Raw genomic sequence first — 15,837 nt, forward strand, 5'->3', positions numbered from 1 at the left:
ATGTTCGTATTTTCAGCAATCCCAGACTGGACAGCTGTGGCCTTGCGTGTGTTATGTGTGTGTGAGAGTGTGTGAGAGAGAGTGAGAGAGACACAGAGAGAGAGAGAGAGAGAGAGAGAGAGAGAGAGAGAGAGAGAGTATGACCAGATTAGTAATTGCCTGCCAGACAGTGATGCTGCGCTCATCTGGCCTGTGGTTGGGTTCCTGTGTGTCTGCTAGCGTTCACACTGCTTTGTGCTAATGGAGAAGGGTGTTAGCTGATACTCCCTCACTTTAAAGCCCAGGGATGGAGCCGAGGAAAGCCCGATAACGGCTCTGTGAGTAGCACGTGATAACAGGCTAACAACTGCTAACACCTAAACATATTCCGGATCCTGTCATCACCACACAGAGGAGGGTTTCTTAGGGGTGGGCTAAGGTGTTAGGTAGTATTTCAGAACTAATTCTTAACCACTTTTCACACTTCTTTCCTTTCTTGAGGCACATTAAACCTTTTCAGCCTCGCGTTCCAAAAATGAATGTAGGAATGTTTTTCTGGGTAGAGTCTGGCAAAAAGATTCTCTAACCTCCCATCTAAACCATGATAGGTCTTTTGGGTTCATGTTATTACACACTCCTCACAATGTTGGATGCTCCTTTACTCTGTTTGGCTCACGATAAGCAAAGCAAAAATAGTCTCTACAAGGTTAGCCTAGGAAAGAGTGTCATGCATGTAGCCTGTGACTATGTTAAAATATATGATTCTCTTTGAGAAACAGAAGCAACACATTATCTCTTGTTGCATGCAAATATTAAGTATATTTAGAAACGCAGCTTTTTATTATTGATACAAGAACAGAATTGTTCTTTGGTGCAATGCCATAGAAGAATCACTTCTGGGTCACCAAAGAATATTCAAATAGAGCTGTTTTTGTAAATGAGAAGTGCAAAGGACCTTATACAAAGGTTCTTTGAACTATTGTAATGTAGTAATTGTCATGCTAGGCCACCTCCAGCAGCTAGGAGGAGACAAGGCACTAGTACAGGGTAATAAGGGCTGAATGGTAACAGAGCTGGACACTCTACTAAAGGGGTGCTCACACACTGCTTTCTGCTCTTTCTTGAGTTCATGTTACCAAGTGCATAAGCCTCTAATTTCAGTATTGGTTCCTCTCTTGAGTCTTGTGAACTGGTTTCTTGAGTTAGCTTACACTGTACGTATAAAAGAAAGAAAACAAAGTCTTAACCTCCCTCATTTGCTTATCAACCCTCCCACAAGGGTCTCTACAGTGTTGTTGTGGTAGGTTGGCATCTCGTATGGTGCTACCTCATTTTTCTTTTTTCCACATTCTCTAGTCTGTACTGCTCTACACTTGGGTCTACCTCCTGTCCTTGACCAGTGGCTTATCCCATAGCAATCTGTTATCTGACCAAGTGAACTGGCAGTTTGATCTCCACTTGGGATAAGCCAGCACCATACGACATCTACATTGTAAAGAATCTATGCTAATGAAAGTTTCTCCAAGAACCACTCAGGAGTCTTTTTTTTAAGAGGAATGCAACAGACTTCACAGTAAAGCAGGGTTTGGTTTTCCAAGATATGAGTCTTTTAACCCTCAGAACCCTAGAATTTTTGGGATTTTTTCTTTTATTTATTTACTCTGGTATATTGGATCAATTACAATTAAAACTGCAGGTATAACGCATTTACATGAGACATTCAGACATGCCATATATTGGTATTTTCTGGAGACAATGGGCTACTCAAATATGTTTAATATGCTAACAAAAAATGATAAATATTTATCAAATTTTGTACATTTTTGCTTATAGATAACTTCAGAACAAGTGGGTCCTTTTCAGAAATTGTTAGTCTGGAGTGTCTGTGAGCTGAACATGCAATAATTTTGGTGGTGATTCTTTCTATTGGTCATTACTGAGCAAAAATAAATAATTAGAATAAGGGGGACACATTTTCATTGATTTCATCCTCTTGGATTCATGCTGAGTCCTAAAACTCTCATAAACAGCAAAACAGGCATTATTTTTAATTAACAACTGAACTGCATATTTAATATCAGATAATACTCAGATAATACTGTTAATACTCAAAACCAATGTCAACTGAAAGACAGAGGTAAATATGATAAATTTTATAATAACATTTGTCATGTTTATTGTTCTTCCATAATGTAAATGTTCTTTACAAATGAAAGTATCTCCAAGAGCCATCCAGGAACCTTTTGGAATGCTAGTTTCCTACACACTTCACAGTAAACCAGGGTTTGGTTTTCCAAGATGTGGGCCCTTTAAAACTTGCCCAGCCCCACTGTGCACCTGGCACCTGGACACATGCATCATACAGGCTTGCCTGAAAAGCAGTAACCTGCAGCTTGAAACCAGCTCCCATTCCTACACATACCGAATCACGACTCTCTAACACAGAGCCAACATTCTGCTTTAAAGGTTCACGTGTTATTTAACTGACTGCATCGTTTCCAGCCTCAACCACTCACGACACAGTCAAAGTTTCCCACACCTGCCTCTGATCGTTTGCCTTGCCAAACATATGGAGCAGCTCAGCGTGCTGAAACTCAACTGAAGCATTTAGCCGCACTTGGGCACGGTTCCTGGCAGCGTTTGAAAACCTCCTTTGTTGCACAAGTTATTTATTATGTTCTGGGCGATCCATATCTCCGCCGATCTATTGGCCTCCGCGGCTCGGAGTTTCTCCTCCGCTTCTACCCAGAGAGAACAGATTTTATGGCAACATAATGGGTCTCATATTTCCACATTATGGCGGCTGAATGGAGGAGACCTTCCCCCTGTTGAGGGCTAACCGGTTTTCTTAAACAAAAGGCTGAATTATTCCAAATGTACTGGGTCTCTGACTCCATTAGCGCTGAACTTAATGTGATGGAAGGACACCCACGAGCCTGCAGCAGCCTTTCTGAAGGCGCCTCATTTTCGCCAGCAACAGCGGGAGAAAAACAGGCCTGTCTGAAGCTGCAGCATCTCTCTCCCGGGCACTGCGTATCGATGGGCAAATTTACACCAGCAAATGACTCTGTCAGACATTAGGAGCCAACAGGGTGATCTCTCTCCTGCCCATCTCCGACTTCAAATCTGTCTTTCCCACCCTCTTCTAACTGTGCTTTCCCACCGTCTTTCCATCCGTCTTCAGTCTCGCTCGTCAGGCTCAGGGCATGGTGGTGCTCATCGAAAGTATCTTTGAAATATCCAGATGCGTTATTATCATCCACATTCAAAAACAGAGACGCTCATTAAAAAAGCATTCCGTCGTCCATCCTTTAGTCTATTAGACATAATTCAGTTCATTCATTTCTAAATTTAAATTGTTTCCTGGAGCGCTCCAAAACGTAGGGTTTAAATAAACCAACAAGAATCTTTATTCCTTTTCGATGTGTAATCAAAAAGAATATCATGACTGCAAGCATGAATTCCTTTCATCTTAAACTCTTACATTTGTGCTCAATGCTTTCTGTAAATGCTCCAATAAATAAAAAAATAACATTGATAGTCAAGACTTTTGACATCACAGTGATAATATTATGCTATATTGTAATTATACACTGCAAAACAATGGTATCTTGTCAAAAACCTTTAAATATACCCAATAAATCTAACATTTCTCCTGTTGAAATTGCTTTATACTTAATTTAAGACTATTTAACATATTTCTAGACATTTTAACTCATTTTAAGTGTTTTTATTGAATACATTTGTCTAACTATTTGGCCGATCATTTTGCTTGTCGTACTATTTTTTAGACACTTCACTTGTTTTAAGTAATTTTATTAGGTAAATCTGAAGTAATCACTATCCTGGCAGATAATTTAGCTGGTTTCAAACACATTTCTTAAATAAGCACAACTATCTGCCACTATAATGAGATAATTTTACTTAATATACTTAATATAATACTTAAAACAAGTAAACATGCCTAGAAATAAGTAAAATCATCTTAAAATAAGCATGCAACAATCTCAACAGGAGAAATGTTATATTTATAAACAATATTTCAGACATAATAGTATTTTTTCAGTGTACTTTAGTTTTCTCATGTATTTCATGGGCAGCAGGGTTTCTAATGATGCCTAATCACAAGTGGGCACTTTTTACTATTACATGCCTACATGCCAAATGACTGTCCTTGGAATGAGTAATAGACAGTGTGGCTCATGGTACAAGAACAGCAGCTAACTCCCTGGTGCTAATGTGTATGTTAAGTTTATTCTGGAATATAGGAATATTCCGAGCTATAATGTTTCCTTTTTTCCTTTTTTTATATCTAAATTTCTGTCCCCCTCCCCCTCCTTTTTATGATAAATCCCTCTGTATCTCTCTCTCCCTCCCTGATGCACTCCATCTTGAGCAGCGCCTGTGTCTGTCTGAATGACCTTCCATTTTCCTGACTACTTCTAGTCCACAAATGGCCTCCTAGCGTAGCCACATTAAAGCTAATGATATGTTGGTGAGGTAATTACAGCAGAGAAAGGGTGAGTGGAGATAAACAGGGTGGGAGAGGACGCCGTGTTATTGGGGCTGTCATTGAGAGACAGAGAGAGAGTGAGTGTGTGTTTAAAAAGGGGATGGGGTTCAGGCAAGGATGGATAGGACTTTTTGAACGACTCTAAGACCAGGACGCAAAAGTACTTCCAGTAACATGTTCTATGAATGTCGTGTTTGTAAGCATCTATAAACACATTTATTATATTCATATTATATTATAAGCATTCATAGGGCATTATAAACATGGCTATAAATATTTATAAAAATGAAATACACTGAATTACACTTCATAGCCATGTTTATTGTACATTATAAATTGTTAATATAATGCATTATAAGTTGTGTATAACATGTTGTACTGTCAGTGCCAAAGAAGTCAGTCCCAGCTTGGAGAGCGTAAAGACAAATACAAAGTTTATTTACCCCCTGAGATTTCCAGTGTTTTATTTGAGCATAAAGTCACTGAGGAGTGAAGGCCTGGAGAGGGAGAGGCGAGATAGTTGAGTGCTGTCACTGTAATTTGTTCCCTCACTGGTTCTAATATTAAGTGCTAGAACCCTTCACTCTGTATCACTACACTACAGTACAGTAATGCTGATTTCTGCTAGCATTCTATTGGATATGCAGTGTTGAATTAGTGCCAGGCTAACGGTGGTGTACATTAACAGTAGTGTGCATTGACTTTCCTACATTGGGTAAAACACTGATGGCAGCGCTAGTTTAAACTCTGACATTTGAAGCCTGTAATGAGCTTTATTGTGTGTGTTTTAGTGTTTCAGTAAATCCTTCAGCAAATACTACCTCACTCTTAACACTGGAGGAGGCTTTAGTGCGGTACGCTTCACTTTACATAGAGTGGACAAATACAACTTATGAGCTCTTATAATTTGTTATGAACAGTGTTTATAATGCATTATGTTAACAATTCATAATGCATAATAAGCATGGCTATAACATGTAATGCATTTTTATAAATACTTATAGCCATGTTTATGTTGCCTTATGAATGCATTATAATATGTTATGAATGTGTTTATAGATGCTTGCAAATGTGATACTCATAGAAAGTGTTACTGTATTTCCTTGGTTTCTGTCAACAATGACACTATTAGATTTTAATACTGCCCAGCAAGTGAATGAGACCATCTAGGTTTTTCAAAATAACCTAAAAAAAAATCATAATTCTGTAGTATTTATACTTTAATCAGTATTTTAATAACTAGTAACTAATATAGTAACTAATATAAACTATTCAGTAACTACTAACAACTATTCAATAATTGTTGAATTATTTAGCATCTACTATGAGTTATTCAGTAACTTCAATTAATTATTCAGTATCTACTATTATTAATTTCTTAATTATTCACATTGTGGTTCTATAAAAAGAATTCTATTATGGTTACAATGTCAAGCTTGTAGCAACAGACGAAACCTTTTTGGTGCCATACAGAGCCCTTTTCAAAAATGTGCTATAGAGAACCATCTACACCTCATTCTCACTCTTCCATGAAGAATATTTTTTGGTGCCATACAGAACCTTATCTGTAGGGTTCTTTTGTAAAGAAAACGGTTCAAAATAGAACACTCAAACAAACCTGGAAAAATCAGTGTGCTTGTCTTCTAACTGATTAAGGTCTTTCTGCTGGTAAAGGTAGGCTCTGAGTTGAGACTTTCTCTAGCTTAGACTCTGTTAGCTACAAGGCTGTCTTGTAGTACCTAGTGCTTAATTGTAATTACTAGTTTCAGGTGTGGTTTCGGGTTAGCCAAAGGCATGAACTGTAAGGGCCGGACTATTAGTCACAAGGCTGATAAACTGAGGAGGTATTCTGCTACAGACAAACTTGTCTGTAGCGGAACACCTCCTCAATTTATCAGCCTTGTGACTGATAGTCACACTGATGTAGCAGCTGTAATTCATCAACTGAGAAGCGTCTGCTTAACTTTGGCTAAGTATTGCTTTGTTATCCTTCATTATCTTTTTATGTCCTAATTACTGTGTCTATCATGTGCTTTACAATACCTGTTGACTCATCCCAAAGATCATGTAGAACTACTCATTGTCACAGGACCTGTAATTCCAGTAACCTCATCTATCCCCCACGGTCAACAGAATCTCAGACCAGGGTTGCAGGTGGACTCTGGAATTGTCAATCCACTGTGCAGAAGACGGACTTCATTTCAGCCCTCGCATCCTTCTATTCAATACACTTCCTGGCATTGACGGAGACCTGGATCACCCCCATGAACTTGGCGACTCCAACAGCCCTGTCCTCTGCCTTTCACCCATTCTCCATGGTAGTCTGGCAGGGGTGGTGGCACAGGTTTGCTCTTGTCCAGAAAGTGGTATTTCACTCCACTTGCTTGTTCTCATCTTTCAATTTCCTCCTTTGAGTACCATGCAATCGCTGTATTTTTCTTCACATCATTGTTCTTTATTGTCCTACCTCTCCTCCGGGCTACTTCATTGATGAGTTAGACACTCTTCTGAGTGTCTTCTCCATCGATGAAACCCCGCTCATACTCTTGGGTGACTTCAACCTGCCATCAGACAAGCTGCAGTCATCCTGCCTATTACCAGTGCTATCGTCCAACGACCTCGCCCTCAACCAGACTCCTCTGATGCACAGAGCAGGCAATGCTCTGGACCTGATATTCACCAGACCTACTGCCACGTTGGATGTGACATTAACTCCCATGCCTCACTCTGATCACCACTTCCTGTCTTCCTCTCACTCTCCCTCCCTGTTACTCCTGTCCATTCCACCCCTTTATGCTCCTTTTCTCTGCGCACCTTGCACTCCACTCCTTCCTCATCTTTCACCTCAACTATCCTTACCACCCTTGCCCATCCTGACTCATTTTCCTTTCTCTCACTGAACAAGGCTACAGATGCTTTCTTTTCTTCACTCTCATCTGCAATTAACTTTCTGTGTCCTCTCTCCTCCAGGCCAGCAAGATCTTCCTCTTCTGCCCCCTGGCTGACGGGTGTCCTGCGCAGCAACCGACAAGAACTAAGGAAGGCTGAGAGAAGGTGGAGGAAATCCCAGCTCGACTCGGATCTTCACTCCTACCAATCTCTCCTTTCCAAGTTCTCACTCTAAGTTACTGCTGCAAGCTCTTCAACATTTTCTCCTCTCTTCTCAACCCTCCTCCTTCACCTCCACCCTGTTCTCTCACCCCTGAGTATTTTGTCACATTCTTTGAGGAGAAGGTTGATAGAATCCGCCAGTCTTTTCCCTCTGTCCCCACTCCTTCCACTAGACATGCTTGACAGCTCTGATGTCAACAACTACCAGTTTCACTTCTTTCTTTCCTTTCAAAAATTCTTGAATGTGCAGTCTATAAACAACTTTCTCTCTTTCTCACACAGAACCAGGTCCAGGACCCCCACCAGTCTGGCTTCACAAACCAGCGCACTCAACAGAAACTGCCCTCATAGCAGCTCCAATCAGCAAGATCAGCCAAACTATCATCTGTCCTGATCCTTCTTGATCTATAAGCAGCTTTTGACACAGTCAACCATATGATCCTTCTGGACATCCTCACCAACCTTGGAATCACTGGCTATGCGTGGAAGTGGTTCAAGTCCTATCTGGAGGATCACTCTTATCAGGTAACATCCTCTTCATGCAGGGTCTCCACTGGTGTCCCACAAGGCTCGGTGCTTGGTCCTCTTCTCTTTTCTCTTTACACTAGCTCTCTTGGTGATGTAATATCTTCTCATGGCTTCTCTTATCACTGTTATGCTGATGATATTCAACTAATATTTTCTTTCTCACCCTCTGACAAACAGGTTTCCAGTCGCATCTCGACATGTCTGTCTGACATCTCTTCATGGATGACAGCTCATCACCTGAAGCTCAATCTTAGCAAGACTGAGTTGATATTCATCCCTGCAACTACAGGTCCTCATCATGATCTTGCCATCTTATTTGAGAACTCTCTGATTGTTCCTTCTGTAAAGGCAAGAAGTCTTGGTGTGACTCTGGATGGCCAGTTATCATTCTCGACTCACATCGCGAACCTAACAAGGTCATGCAGATATCTCCTGTACAACATCCATAGGATCCAACCCTTCCACACCCAAGAGGCCACCCAGTTGCTAGTGCAGTCTCTTGTCATCTCAAGGCTTGATTACTGCAACTCGCTCTTGGCTGGTCTTCCCATGCAGGCCATCAAGCCTCTGCAGCTCATCCAGAATGTGGTAGCACAACTCGTCTTCAATCTCCCCAAGTTCAGCCATGTCACCCCACTGCTGCGCTCCCTTCACTGGCTTCCTGTAGCTGCACGCATCAGATTTAAAACCCTAAAGCTTGCCTACAAAGCCAAACATGGACCAGCCCCTACCTACTTGATGGAAATGGTGAAATCTCGAACTGTACCATGAGCCCTTCGAGCTTTGAGTACAGCTCGGCTTGACCCACCATCCTTCAAGGCATGTGGAAGACAAGCGTTGACAATGTTCTCTGTACTGGCACCCAAGTGGTGGAATGAACTCCCACTGGCTGTCCAAACAGTAGAGTCTCTTTCTGTCTTTAAATGCAGACTGAAGACACATCTCTTTACACAGCACTTAAATGAGCATTGAATTAAGTATTGTTTGCAATATATTGTGCTGCACCTTTTGGTAACTAGCAAAGACAATTTCTCTAGATAGACAAAGCACTTCTTGTAAGTTGCTCTGGATAAGAGCATCTGCTAAGTGCTGTAAATGTAAATGTAAACCTTTTTATGAATAAAGGATTCTTTGCCTCATAAAATCATTCCTCAGATTGCTAAATGTGCTGTAGATGGTTCTATATAATACCTTTTTGAAAAGGGTTCTATATGGCACCAAAAAGGGTTCTTCTATTGTTACAAGCTTGACAGCATCTGCAGCACCTACTCCAGCAAACTAAAGAACCCTTTCACGATGCAAAGAACTATTTAATCTTGCAAAGAGTTCTTTGAGTGTAAGGGTTCTGCATAGAACCATTTTCTTTACTTAAGAACCCTTGAAGAACCATAATTTTTAAGAGTGTACGTAACATTATTTGGTCAATAGCCTTTACATTGTCAATAAATTATCTAAAATATAAAATATTCAGATCTACATTATTTGCATTATTAGTGCATCTTTTTAAGTATATACTATACATTATTCAGTTACTACTTTGAATAGTTAATTAACAACTATAAATTATTCAGTAGCTACTTTGAATAGTTCGCTAATGACTAAATGATTCACTATTTTGAATACTTCATTAACAACTATAAATTATTCAGTAACTATTTTGAATAGATAATTAATAAGTATAAATTATTCAGTAACTATTTTGAGTAGTTCATTAACAACTATAAATTATTCAGTAGCTACTTTGAATAGTTGAATAACGACTATAAATTATTCAGTAACTACTTTGAATAGTTCATTAACGGCTATAAATTATTTGGTAACTATTTTGAGTAGTTCATTAATGACTATAAATTATTCAGTAACTACTTTGAATAGTTAATTAACAACTATAAATTATTCAGTAGCTACTTTGAATAGTTCACTAATGACTAAATTATTCAGTAACTATTTTGAATACTTCATTAACAACTATAAATTATTTAGTAACTATTTTGAATACTTCATTAACAACTATAAATTATTCAGTAACTATTTTGAATAGTTCATTAACAAATATAAATTATTCAGTAGCTACTTTGAATAGTTCACTAATGACTATAAATTATTCAGTAGCTACTTTGAATACTTCATTACCAACTATAAATTATTCAGTAGCTACTTTGAATAGTTCACTAACGACTATAAATTATTCAGTAGCTACTTTGAATAGTTCACTAATGACTATAAATTATTCAGTAGCTACTTTGAATAGTTCACTAACGACTATAAATTATTCAGTAGCTACATTGAATACCTCATTAACGATAATATGCTATTTAGTATGAAGCTAATGGTTCATTGTCATGAGCCTGAGGAACTGCAGTGTGTATGAATGGTGTACTGTTTCTCCTCTTGAGTCGATGCTCGCAGACGACATTGCTCAGCATTTGCAACGTGAGAAGAGCAATGACAGCTTGTTTTGTCGGTGACCTCCGTCCTGTGCTTCGACCCTCTGTACGTTTGCCGGCTGTTTGTGTTTTAATCTCTCTCTCTTGTTTAAACATCCATTTGCAAGCCATTATTAAATGATTGAAATCGAAGGGGGGGGACTCGGATCACCTTGAAAATTCAATTATGCCCCCGTCTCCCCGTCAGCGATGAAGTTGCAGCGTCGCCAGATGAGGAAATTCAGCCCTGGCCGCATTGATCCTCACACTCTGGGCTTTATTGGATTTTGGCGACGTGTTCCAGCACTCACAAAGGTCACTTTTTAAACGAATGCCACAGTGAATACATGATAACAAGGCAGGCCACTGAGCTCTGACATCACTCACCATCCTGCGTGGGGGGATCTTTTGATTTGGCATGGCCATACGTGCACACACACACACACACACACACTACCATGCTGGTCATCTGTATGAGTGTACATGCTACTCTGCTCCACCCAAACCAACCTTAACCTTTTTTCTATTAGTTTCTCATAATTGCTGCATAACTCAGTGGTTAAGATGTAAACAGAGCCATTCAGAGTGGTTTGGTGTGAAGTGGTTCAGATTTCTTTACAGTGGTGGTGATGGGAACCAGGGGTTGCCATGATTACAACAGAAGTATACACTATATTTCCAGAAGTATTCATGCACCAACTCAAAATCATTGAATTCAGGTGTTCCAATCACTTCCATGGCCACAGGTGTATAAAACCAAGCCCCTAGGCCTGCAGACTGCTTCTACAAACATTAGTGAAAGAATGGCTCAGTGAATTCCACCATGGTACTGTAATCAGACACCACCTGTGCAATAAGTCCAGTCATGAAATTTCCTCACTACTAAATATTCCGCAGTCAACTGTCAGTGGGATTATAACAAAGTGGAAGTGATTGGGAACGACAGTAACTCAGCCACGAAGTGGTCAGCCACGTGAACTGACAGAGCGGCGTCAGCGGATGCTGAGACGCATAGTGCGCAGAGGTCGCCGACTTTCTGCAGAGTCAATCACTAGAGACGATGGACGAGTCTGGGTTTGGCGGTTGCCAGGAGAACGGTACTTGTCTGACTGCATTGTGCCAAGTGTAAAGTATGGTGGAGGGGGATTATGGTGTGGTGCTGTTTTTCAGGAGTTGGGCTCGGCCCCTTAGTTCCAGTGAAAGGAACTCTTAATGCTTCAGCACCAAGAGATTTTGAAAAAACAGGCAGTTCTGTAATTGTAAACCTATTACAGTCTGTAATTGTAAACCTATTACATCCATCCATGCACCTGTTAGCTCTAGTTCAGCTTCTCAGCCTCCTTTGCTCATACAACACCCTCAGGTATTTTTGAATAATAAAGAATTCATATATATATATATATATATATATATATATATATATATAATGTTATAGGTTTCATCTCCACAGTATATCTACTCACTAATCCTTACAGATATAGTGGTCCCACTTCATATTAAGTGTCCCTCATTACTGTATAATTACACATGAACAACATATGCAATAACACTATAACTATTGATGATTTAGTCAATGTTACAGATGGATTACAGAAGTAGAGTCTATGTAATTACACATGTATATCAGATTCAGTGTTGCCTCATGTAATTACACAAGTGCAACTGCTACAGAGGAAATGTCTAGTATAGTGTTAAAGTTACACTTTAAAATAAGTGGACAGTTCCTGTGTAGTTGTTATGTAGGCACTGTGTAATAAAGGAGTGGTAATCCAGATGCTGCTCTGGGGGGAATGCAACACATTTAATCAATGTTATTAAAGTCGCATGTTAATATAAGTGGATGTCTGCTGTTCTGTCACTTTACAGAATGGTTTAAAGCTGAAACTGGTTACAACTAGCAACATAAAGACTAGCTAAATGTTAGATAGATGGGTGATACAATGTACGCAATGTCTTAATGCAAGTTATTGCATACGTCCTTTTACTGATAGAAAAAAAAAACTTTGGAAACTTTGGAACTTTGGCCGTTCCAGTTATTACAATGAAATTACATGTGTTTATTACCATTGTGTAATAATATGAGAGAGAACAGGCTGTTACTATTAAGATACACTTGTGAAATTACATAAGCTGTACTTCTGTAATCCATCTGTAACAGTGACTAAATCATTAGTTGTTACATTGTTATTCACATGTAACTACACAGTAATTAGTGACAGTTAATATAAAGTGGGACCGATATAGCAATATTAAAATTAGCCAGAATGTACATCCCTACACACCAACACATCATCTCCAGCAATGGCTTTAGATCGAACCCCAGGCCTGGTAAATCACTTCACATTGTATAGTGTATAGGAAGGAGCAAATTGGGGTTAAAATCAGGCTAAACACTGTGCAGTGAAAGCCTGACTTTATTGGCGTCGGTGTGATGCAGTGTGTGTTTGAGCTCACCTTGTTGCCCTTGCCATTGTGATTCCTGGAGTATGGGTAGAAAGCTCCCAGCTGCATCCAGCGCAGACACATCTCATATTCTGCCTCATTGAAGAACCCACAAATATCTGCGCCGGTCTGAAACATGGAGACAAGTGCGCTCAATTACTGAGCTCTATTACAACAAGGCTCTGAGTGCCGGTGGCTTAACTTTAACAAATGAAGCAGGGAAGCGTCGTAGTAGCTGCATAACACACTGCCTTCAGCTGAAAACACAAGTTTGATAGGAAATAAACAAAGGCTTAAAAATCAATAACAATATCTGCAGATAGCGGCACTTACATAAGAGATGCCAAACAAACTGAACTCCAACATGCCTGAGAGAGAGAGGGAAAGAGAGAGAGAGAGAGAGAGAGAGAGAGAGGGAAAGAGAGAGAGAGAGAGGGAAAGAGAGGGGGAGACAGAGAGGGCATATTCAACAAAGTGGCTTCATCTAACCGAGTGAGAAGTGTGTTTACTGAAACAAAGAAGCACTCAGTTCCTGCACTAATGTACAGAAAACCTCATTCATCTTAACACCCACATACAGCAACACCAACACACACTTACTCACGCACACAACTCTATAATAGAGGTGCAGAGTTGGCCCCAGCTGGTATTGCTGTCTCTCTGCCAGTGTCCAGCCCATTGTTCTCTAGTAGGTCAAAACATTTCATTTCCAAACATCCATACTGTCTGTAATTCAATGCTCTGTTTTTGATCTATTTCCACATTTCTAAACAAGGATTATTTTCTATGCAGGATAATATTTGCGACTGTAAACACATTTGTGAGCTCCTGCTGGTGTGGGTTCATGGTTGTTTCTTCTCTTTAAATTGTTGACCCCCTTTTGCCTTCACAACTGCCTTAATTCTTCATGCCATACTTTCAACAAGGTATTGGAAACATTCCTCAGAGATTTTGGTTGGTTATGTGAGTTACTGTTGCCTTTCTATCGTCTCAAACCAGTCTGCCCATTCTCCTCTGACCTCTCACATCAACAAGGCATTTTCGTCCACACAACTGCCGTTCACTGGATATTTTTGGACCATTCTCTGTAAACCTTAGAGATGGTTGTGCGTGAAATAAAAAAAAACAAAAAAAAAAAAAAACCCATGCAGACACAGGGAGAACATGCAAACTCCACACAGGGAGGACCCGGTCACCCAGCTGGGGAATCGAACCCAGGCCCCCCTTGCCCTGAGGCAACAGCGCTACCCACCACGCCACCATGCCGCCCCAAAAAAAAAAAAAAAAAAAAAAAAAAAATATATATATATATATATATATATAGTCACTTTGAACAGACTGCATGTCAAAATGTATAGACTGTATGAACATTACAGTGCATTGGGAAAAATGTTGTATTGCGATATTATATTTCTGCTGCTCTTTTCAAATAAGGTAATACTTTATATGAAAACACATGACCAGAGGTCGGCAACATGCGACCCTTTTACTGCCCTGTTGCGGCTCCACGGCAGAATTAGATTTGTCAATTTTTATTGAAATGGGACAAATGGCTCTTTTTAATACTAATACACACACACACACACACACACACACACACACACACACACACACACACAAACACACACACACACACACACACACACACACACACACACACACACACACACACACACACACACCTATGATAGACTTGTAGAGTTGGTCCCAGCTGGCATTGTTGTCTCCCAGCCAGTGTCCAGCCCATTGTCCACTAGTGGGGTAGGTAGAGCGGGTCACAACGATTCCTCTCGCTCCAGTCACATTCAGCAAGGCACTGTGGTGAACATATGCACAGGGAAGCAGTATGTGGTGAGCTCACAAGCGTTTTACATCACTTTTCAGCGTTACAGTGGTATTTTATCAGAACAAAATATGTTTTCTGTCATATGCTAGTTTAGTTTTGCATTGGAACTATGCAGCTTGGGTAGCTAAGAAGCAACTGATTAAAATACTATAAAGCTGTTTTGTGTGCGTGTTCCAGTGTAACTAAGTCTTGTTTGTACCATGTTTGTACCACTCATTAGCCAACATGGAAACATCAACACATCTACACAGTGTTGAAGTTTCCATACTGGCCAGTGAGTTTATCGGATGAGACAGCGGCTGAGCGTGACTTCCACCGTGGCTCAGAGGCTTCTCTGGTTGCCTGAGTGATGGTACCATCATAGCTACAAGGCTTCTCAGGTTGATCAGGATCTTCTCCCAAGGCTAAGGACTCTTTCTGAGCACCAAGGTCTCCTGTGCTACACTATAACTATGACACCTAGGCTGTCCACTAGAGATACACTCCAGCCACAAAGCCTCTTAGGGTGAGAAGGACCTCCTTCCAAGGTTAAGGGCTGTTTCTAGGCTACAAGGAACCCAAGGCTGCTTGAGCTGTGCTACACTGCTACTCTGAAGATGCCTGTGCTGGACATCTGCATTAGGCTATACCACTGCTTTGAGGCCTCCTGGCCCAAGAGGGGGCTCCCTCCAAGGACTCTTTCCTGGTCAGATAATTGGCTGTATACTGTGGATTGGGGAGTTTCCCCCCTGCCAGCTGGTGTGTGCGGTTGTGTGTTTGTTTTGGGTTGTTTTGTTATTTATTTGTCGATGATTGTAGATTTTGTTACTACCGTAAAGCGTCTTTGGGTTTGAGCTTGGGTTTAATTTCTATAGGTGCTTCATATATTAAAAATTCTCAAATTCCCTCATTAGCACACTGGATCAGGTTCAATGAAGGGCTGATAACCCAAACTAGATTGCCATACATAACATAACTAGTCATTGTATTAATGGTGAATGTATGAATTCTAA

The 15,837-nt window shown here is 40.2% G+C and overlaps 1 protein-coding gene across 1 annotated transcript in view; it reads right to left on the reverse strand.

The window, feature by feature from the left end:
• Nucleotides 1-15,837, reverse strand: part of si (sucrase-isomaltase (alpha-glucosidase)) — a 130,979-nt gene that overhangs the window by 18,893 nt on the left and 96,249 nt on the right. Inside the window, exons 38-40 of the mRNA XM_017704123.2 lie at nucleotides 14,682-14,815; nucleotides 13,333-13,367; nucleotides 13,012-13,128 (exon numbers count right to left, since the gene is read on the reverse strand). Coding sequence (XP_017559612.1) covers nucleotides 13,012-13,128; nucleotides 13,333-13,367; nucleotides 14,682-14,815 — 286 coding nt within the window. The remainder of the gene's footprint in view (nucleotides 1-13,011; nucleotides 13,129-13,332; nucleotides 13,368-14,681; nucleotides 14,816-15,837) is intronic.

The sequence above is a fragment of the Pygocentrus nattereri genome, chromosome 7 (assembly GCF_015220715.1).
Source record: "Pygocentrus nattereri isolate fPygNat1 chromosome 7, fPygNat1.pri, whole genome shotgun sequence".
Taxonomy (NCBI): domain Eukaryota; kingdom Metazoa; phylum Chordata; class Actinopteri; order Characiformes; family Serrasalmidae; genus Pygocentrus; species Pygocentrus nattereri.